Source organism: Morone saxatilis, unplaced genomic scaffold (genome assembly GCF_004916995.1).
Source record: "Morone saxatilis isolate NCDOM2014 unplaced genomic scaffold, NCSU_SB_2.0 Contig11, whole genome shotgun sequence".
Classification (NCBI taxonomy): Eukaryota; Metazoa; Chordata; class Actinopteri; family Moronidae; genus Morone; species Morone saxatilis.
In genome coordinates this window covers 15,722,940-15,730,876 of record NW_023339663.1, presented here as the reverse complement: position 1 = coordinate 15,730,876, position 7,937 = coordinate 15,722,940, and the positions used below count along the sequence as shown (strand labels likewise).

The 7,937-nt window shown below is 42.2% G+C and overlaps 1 protein-coding gene across 1 annotated transcript; it reads right to left on the bottom strand.

The window, feature by feature from the left end:
* Nucleotides 1-984: 984 nt before the first annotated feature.
* Nucleotides 985-6,651, bottom strand: cmtr2 (cap methyltransferase 2). The gene is made up of 3 exons (XM_035652430.1): nucleotides 6,592-6,651; nucleotides 2,980-4,239; nucleotides 985-2,744 (listed from the first exon to the last, which is right to left on the bottom strand). Exons 2-3 carry the CDS (start codon nucleotides 4,228-4,230, stop codon nucleotides 1,692-1,694), a joined length of 2,304 nt encoding a protein of 767 aa, XP_035508323.1. The 5' UTR covers nucleotides 4,231-4,239; nucleotides 6,592-6,651; the 3' UTR covers nucleotides 985-1,691.
* Between the last annotated feature and the right edge of the window lie 1,286 nt (nucleotides 6,652-7,937).

The window sequence follows — 7,937 nt, the reverse complement described above, 5'->3', positions numbered from 1 at the left end:
AATAAACTCCACCGTCACATTAAATTGACATTATGAATAGAAATAAAAAATAAAAAACTACAAATACATCGTATATCTTCATTGAAATTAATATAAGAATGTGTATTTTTCTTTCCTTAATAGCTCCCTAGTTGAACAGCTCAAGCTGTATTTTAGTGCACACAAGCTGTCCTTTCATATGTGGATAGAAGGCTTTTCTCCCTGGACACAAAAGAAAGAAATGTATTGTGTAACAGTAAGTTGGCTATAGGCTGCATGATGGCAAAAAGACAAAAAGATCCCTCTCTAACATCCTGGGATGAAATAATGTGTTGTAAAACACAACAGGCACTTCAGGGTAAACTCCAGGGTCTTTATGTGGATTTCAACACAAACCATCTGTGACTGACAGGAGGTTTGGTGCTCAGGGTGGGACTGTTGTTTATTCTGCCTCCCTAAAATCCTCAGTGAATTTAGTCACGGATGGGTTCTGCTGATCAAGTACTGAAAGTCATTTGCATTTTCATGCACTGAAAGTTTGCATCATCAGACAATGTTGTTCTCGCCTGCAGGTTGTCAAATTCTTTGTACGTAGCACACTTATTTTTTGTTGAAACGGAAAGAATAACAAAGATGTTTGTGAGAGCTAACTGGTGAAGTGAATCTTATCTAATCTAACACAGAAGGCTGCACATCTGTATGAAAGCAGAGCTGATACATCGGCATGGTGGATATTATTGGCTGATTTTAGCTTATCAGAGATTTATGAGCGTATATGTACTTCAGAAACTGTCACAATTACATAGGTTGAGAGCAAGTTTAAAATATCAAATGTCCTGCTCAGCTATTGAAACCCAAAATGTTTGATATTAAAATAAAAAAGATTTAAAAAAGATAAATGAATGAAAGATGATTAAGAGGCAGGGGACATGTGACTGGCTGAAATATGAGAGGGGCGGTGACACCACGGTCAGGAAAGGTGACACAATAAAGTGACGTGAAATAAAAGTGTAAAAGTTAAGTATTTTAATTTCTACATCATTACAGTAAGTCCCAGAAGCATCCCTTAGATACTCCAATACATCATTATACCAACTGGAGGATCCTTCATAAATAAAAGGCAGCATAAACTGAAAATACAGCAGTTTGTAGAACACCATCTCTATAATATTATCATCATCAGATTCTGTTTACAGGACAAAGAGTACAACTGTATATATGAAACAGTTGTATAAAAGGCTTTCATGTGTCCAGAGGGAGCAGCATGAAATATGATAAACTGCCTTCGCGTTCAGAAATGAAAATAAATCTGTGGTTGTTGAGTAAGTAAGTAAGTGAGACCCCTGTAGCCCACTCCCTATGTCTGTTTGAGGCTAGCATCTCGAAGCTACATTAGCCAGTGCTTGCATAACACACCTGAAATGCAGACTGAACTGTCAGCGGTCAATTTGCATTGTGGGTAATGCAGGCACACGAGGAATAATAATAAGCAATAGGTAATAAAAAAAAGATGATATCTTCTTTATAATTGTTTGTTGTGAGTCCGACGTACTCTTTTAATGTCAGCAGACAAAAATGATTCAGTGACCAGCTGCTGGAAGCTCGTGTTTGAACAGTCTGCTGACTCAGCAACAATAAAACAGACTATAACATAATGATGCAGCCTCTGAAGCCATAGTGTGTACCCCAGAGTCACAGCTCACTAAACTGCACTATGATTGCATGAGCAAGTGCAGCTTCTGTTGGATGATTTCAGAGTTCATGGTCCACAGGAACTCAGTCAGTCCTCCAGTGAGCATTTCCTCCATAGGAACAAACTGCAGCACCTGTCTGTCACTCTGAGGTGGCAGATGTTTACCCGAGTCCTCCTCTTCTCTTAAGTGACCCATGCAGTTATGGACTTGAGTAAGAACAGGGAGTATTCGTGCGGCAGCTTCAGGACAGAAGCCAACGCACACGAGCACTGTACCGACTACGCCTGAGGGGGGTGGACACCTGAACGTGACTGAGTGAAAACACACACGCAGGCAGAGCACAACAGCTGCTGTGACACGGGTGAGGGCAGAAAACACAGGCAGCAGCAGGGCATCCCCAGAGTTCAGGGTCTGCAGGGACAAGACAACACAACCTAAGAGCTGCTGCTGGTACAGCGGCTCACCGTCGTGCAGTGTGATGGAGCCTCTTTGAGGAAATGAAGGCTCTGCAGAAAATGTTATGACTAAATCCCCAAGATGGCTTTCACAGGCACCCCACACTGAGCTGCTGCCAAACACCAGACACTGCCTCTTCGTTTTGTTCCCATCGCCGTCGGTGGCGAACTGGCAAAAACCTGCAACATCGGACAAGATGGAGGCCGTGCAAACTGCGTGGCAAGACTCGCAGGGAGGTGTGTGAGTCCACTCTACCGCTGTGTCTGTCAGGGCTTCATTCAAGTGGTTTAACAATCCTCCATCACAGAACGGAGAGTTTCTGACTGCAGGCAGTGCGGCCCCTTCGATAACATACCATGAATCCACTTGACACCCGGACAGGGTACCTTCCAATATGCAGCCAGTCCCGCTGGTCTCAGTGCAGTGTCTCTGTATCCAGGTGGCATAGCAACCCCTGTTGATACGCTCCCTCCAGCTCAGGGTCTGCAATTCCCTCCGCTCATTGAAGGAGCCTGTTTGCTTCTTCTGTCCGAGAGGTCGGCCCGCTGAGACGCTGCAGCAGGCGGGACTCACCGTGTTACGAGAGATCCATCGACTCCGGGGAAGGAAACTCACCTATGACAGAAAACTTTATCAAGATCAATTTTTTTTTCTGAATCCAATGTTGGATTTTATATGAACACAAACATGTGTTATTTGTAGCTTCTAAAATGTTGCTTCTATTTGTCAGACTCAACAAACCTACTAAAAAATGCAACATTTCACTCAATCTAGAATAACTTTAAACAGTGTGACAAACGTTATCTGACGACTGGCTTAATTAAAGCTTCATGGTCTACAGACATCCTACCTGGAAGCGCTGCAGGTATTCCTGAGCCGCGCAGTCCCTGAGGTAGTCGAGACGCTGCCTCTGCTCTGTGCTCATTCCTTCAAACAGTCGCAGGTTTTCTTTGATCGTCTCCACCTGCAGCGTGTGGAAGTACGAGCACACCTCTTCATGCTGTTTCTGAAAGGACTCCGGGACAAGCGAGTTTGGGAAAAGGGCCTCTCGGTCAGCCAGATGTGGTCCGTAGTTACGGATCAGTTTTGAGAGCAGAGGCCTCACAGCTTCCTTGCCGTCATAGTTCAGACACACGACATAGACCTCAGAGTTGCCGGCCTTGCTGGTGGCAGGTTTAAAGACGTTGACGGAGTGGAAGCAGCAGTTCAGCAGGTAGAGTAAGCAGATGGAGGAGTGTTCATACAGCGTGAACATTTTCAGCACAAAGGAGCCACCGGGGCTCAGGAGCAGCAGCGCAGCTGTGACCTCGCAGTAATGCAGGGACGCCACCAGCGCCTCCTGCTCGTCCGGATTCTCCTGACAGTCAAAACTGCCATCTGCCGTCACCAGATCAACTCTACGCATGTTAGCCACAAACGCCTGCAGCTCCAGCAAATGCTTCTGGATCATGACGTTGCCTGTGTTATCTGAGCCAAAGAACCACCAGGGCAGCGTGTTCGCAATTAACCGATCATCTGCGATCGTGGTGCTCCCTCCGTTAGCCTCATGGTACGGGTTGAGAGTGTTGGCGGCCCAGGTCCAGTCACAGTAGCGTGTGGACTCGCTGGTTTTCATGTAGTGGTTCAAAGCGGTTATAAAGGCCCCTGGAGCTTCACACAGGTGGACCGTGTTCAGCTCTCCATTCTGAAGAGCCTCCAGTGGAAGAAGACTGAAGGTTCCCAGGATCTCAAAGAACTTGCACCAGGCCTGAGTGCAGATCTCCGCGTTGGCAGCAGAACGTACGGCATTGATCACCTTCCCGGCTCGATTGGTGGAGTTGGTGTGCTGATGCCAGACCTGGACGTTCTTGTCGCTGAGCTGGTTCTTTACGTCATTCAGCGACACTTTCAGGTCCTGCAGGCGGCGGTTCTCCTCCGCAGAGTCTCTGAGAGCAACGTTTGGGTCGGGGATGCGCCACTCCCCATTGGATGGTTTCACATAGGTTCTGACTTTACTAAAGAGACCTTGAATCTGAGTCTGTGTTTCAGGGTCAAATGCCACCATGTTGTTGAAATGCTGCAGCTTCCTGGATTTCCTCCTGGTCCCATTTCCTGAGCTCATCCTCTACACCTGTTGTAGTAGAGCAACACGAGGAGTTAGAAGTGTTCTGATTAAAAAACACATCTGCATTGTCCCCTTTCTGTTTTTATGTAATCCACCAGACTGTTCAGTGGTTATGTGACCTGCTTACACAGGCCCAGGTAGAGTCAGTCTTAAGAAAACAAATCTGCTAACAGCACATTTTCACAGTGAATTAAACAAGGCCAAGCTCATTTTTCTCTACATGCATGAGTGGTGTTGAGTTAGTAATGTTAACTCATTTTGATGCGGCGGCCTCGGGCAACAGGGCAGACTGTAAATACTGGCGACTACCTCACCAAGCCAGAGTGTTACCCGCTGAGAGATTTCCTACATCACTACTACAACGCACAGTCTCTTCAATTCACTGACCACTGGCGTATCTTAACATTTTCATATGACGACTACATGAGGGCCCAATTTAGACATACGTTAGAGATACGTGGCTTCACAAGACTGCAGTGTTGTGTTTGTTAACCGCAGTACGGCTGCCGCAGGAGTAGGGATAGATAGATATTTACATCCCAAATTACATTTTCACTGAAATAAAACGCGTGATGATGTGAACGTTTTTGGGGTCTGTACCAAACTGAACAAGATTTGTAGACCAGGGCATCTCTGCAGCACTACAGTACTTCATTACAAATGCTGTTTTGTCACACATTTTACCTTTATCAAAAAAAATGCAGCCTCTGCGATTTGTATATTGCACTTTGCCATATTGCAATTTCGGTAATATTCAGATTAATTGTGCAGCCTGCACTGGAGCATAGTCTTCAAAAGCTACATCCAGGTCACTCTGTGATGGCGCGACCCTTTACCAGGTCACCATGGTGCGCCAAAAATACGTTTTATTCATGTGATTATTGAACAATTTATAATTCATGACATAAAACATTATTTACAGTCAGAATCAAATTAACCCCAGTGCTAATCCTCTGCTCATGTGTACATGATTTAGATGACAACACTGGGAAGTAGAACGTATTTCTGGGTCATTTCTTGATTAGTCTGCAGTGACTCAGTGACGTAAGGCAATATATGGAATAAAGCTAATGCCAGCACATTCATCAATTATTCCTCATAAATCATCCTGTTAAGCACTGCTTGTGTTCTGTGTGTGTGTGTGTGTGTGTGTGTGAACGGTTCAGCCGCTGTTAACATAAAGTAGGAATAAAAAAAGATATTTAGCAAAGTGATAAAGAGACTTGAGATAAGTTATACATTGATTAATAAATAATTAGGTCTGAATTTATCATCTTAGATGTGCATATGAACAAATGAACATGTTACAGGCTTGAAAGCTACAGTGAAATCTGTGAGTTAAAATAGGTACCAGAACAATTAGCGACAGAAAACTCATTAAAAATTGAAATAATCAATTAATGGTTTTAAGTAATTTGCCAAATACTTTTTTATCTCTTGTGAGGAGAAATCAACATAAAGCTCTTGAAAGTTTATGGTCACATTAGCTGAAACGTTTATAAACACAGCAGAAGAAGCAATGCTTACCAATATGATTCATCAGCATCAGAATATACTGTGCCAAAAGTAAAAAATAGTCCTGCAGAACGGCCCATTTCACATTCATGTATGTAATATGTCTTTGATTATAACCAGTGATGGGTTAATGTCATACTGCCAATGGTTAATATGTAAGTAATGTTGCAGCTGGTAAAAGTGGAGTGAATTCCCACTTATATTATATATTAGCTCAATCCACAATAATACATCATCATTTATTAGTTCATTTGTGTTTTGTATTAATACTCTTCATCTGCAAATAGGGCTGCAGGATATGGTACAAACATTATATTGTGACTGATTACCATTAGTGGGAACTCTTGCGTCACAATTTTAATTTTCACTGAATAAAAGAAACTATTAATATCATGATCATGTGACATTTGTCGGGTCTGTACCAAACAAACAAGATGTGCAGGCCAGGGTGTCTCTGGAGTACCTCAGTGTCTCATATTAATGATGTTTGGACTCACTTTTATCAAATAACTGCAGCTTCTGTGATTTGGATATAGCACTTTAATAATATCTGAATGCATTGTGCAAAGTGAGTAACTCTACAGCAGCCTTAATGTCGCAGCATGTTTTGGCTCTATAGACAGTGAAAAGATAAATGTTGTTAACACACAGGTTTATCCTCTTCCCGCAGCGCAGCGCTAATGGCCGAGTTTGTCTCCTAAAACCCGCCAACAGGGAGTTTTCTGAGCCGCTGTGCTGCCTGGAGGCTCTCAGAGACAAGTCTCTGTCCCGGTGTGCCGTCTGAAGACCTGTCTGTCGACCAGAGACACACAAACACCCCGAAAACACCGAACAGACACTCACCGGACTGTAGCTGCTGTCAGGGACCGGAACCACGCTTTCACGTGACTGGGGGTAACACTGCGCATGTGTAGGACGGAGAGGGCGGAGCCTCTTTTAAAGGAGTATTACTTGAGTTTTATTATTTTATCATTTCAAGTTAAAATTAAACAAATTACATATAAATAACAGTGGAAATTAGCAATTTAACATTCATATTTATAATCTTCATTTATAATCTCATTATTATTGTTATTCATTTCACATGGATTGATAATTTAAAGTCATAATAAAAGTCATCTATAAAACAACATTTGCATTGTCAGAAATGGAGGCTGAAATTGTATTATGCTCTGTAGGACTTAAAGGAGACAGATAGTCAGATGTTTAGAAGGACCTGGCTGCAGACAACATGGCGGACATCAACCATGATCTTGTAGAAGTGGATGTGTGGATTAGTTTTAAAAAGTTTTTAAAAACTATTGGCTTTTTGTCTTTTAAAATATAAAACAGAATGTTGATTTGTCCCCAGAAAATGTTCTTTGCTGCTTTACTCGTTCATTCACTGTTTTTGTATATTCATTCACATATAATATGACCCTTCTATAGATATATATATCTAGACTATTCTGTTTCAACATGCACATACAATGCTGCAAAGTATAGTTTATGTATGAATGCACTGAACTGTATGTTCTACTGGATTTGCTTGTGTGTGCATCTTTCCAGCCAGATTATCCACAGTGAACTGATCTGTGTCATCATGTTATATAATTATTAGAGCTCTTTAGAGTGTGAGCTGATGGAAACCGAATTTTGAAATATTGTGTTTTAATACCACGTTTGAATTCAGTTTACACACGCTTTGTATCTCTGCATTCAATTTTATTCCCTCCCTTTAAACTTCACTTATGCTGCTCATGCAAAGATAATTCAAGCTATAATAAGAAATATGTCACAAAACAGGACACTCACAGAGGGAGTCTCATTCATAAATAATGGGCCTTTGGGATATCCAGGTGCAATTAGGATTTTCAGAAGTGGTTGGTATAAACATTTTGTTGTTGGATTTACTGCTATAACAGTGACACCTCTTGTAATATTAATGTGTACACTGTCGCGTTTTCTTTCTACTTATGTCTTAATGTTCCTGCAGACGTCCAAATGAAGCTTTTAAAACTGTGACAGGTGGAGAAACGCAGTCCATTCGAGCAGGTGTTTGAAGAGGTTTGGGGAGAAGGAACTGCTTTAGTTTGGTAATGCTGGTGAGAGTTATGAAACCTAAAAACACAAATAATTGAAGGAATGTATTGTTTCTTACTTACGTATAGGTAAACTTCACTGCAATCACAGTTTTACAATATCAGGTC

Bases quoted from the DNA above. Each gene is read 5' to 3' on its own strand.
- cmtr2 (XM_035652430.1), bottom strand. From the start codon at position 4,230: ATGAGCTCAGGAAATGGGACCAGGAGGAAATCCAGGAAGCTGCAGCAT. The intron at 2,745-2,979 runs GTAGGATGTCTG...TTTCTGTCATAG, and splicing joins AATACCTGCAGCGCTTCCAG to GTGAGTTTCCTTCCCCGGAG.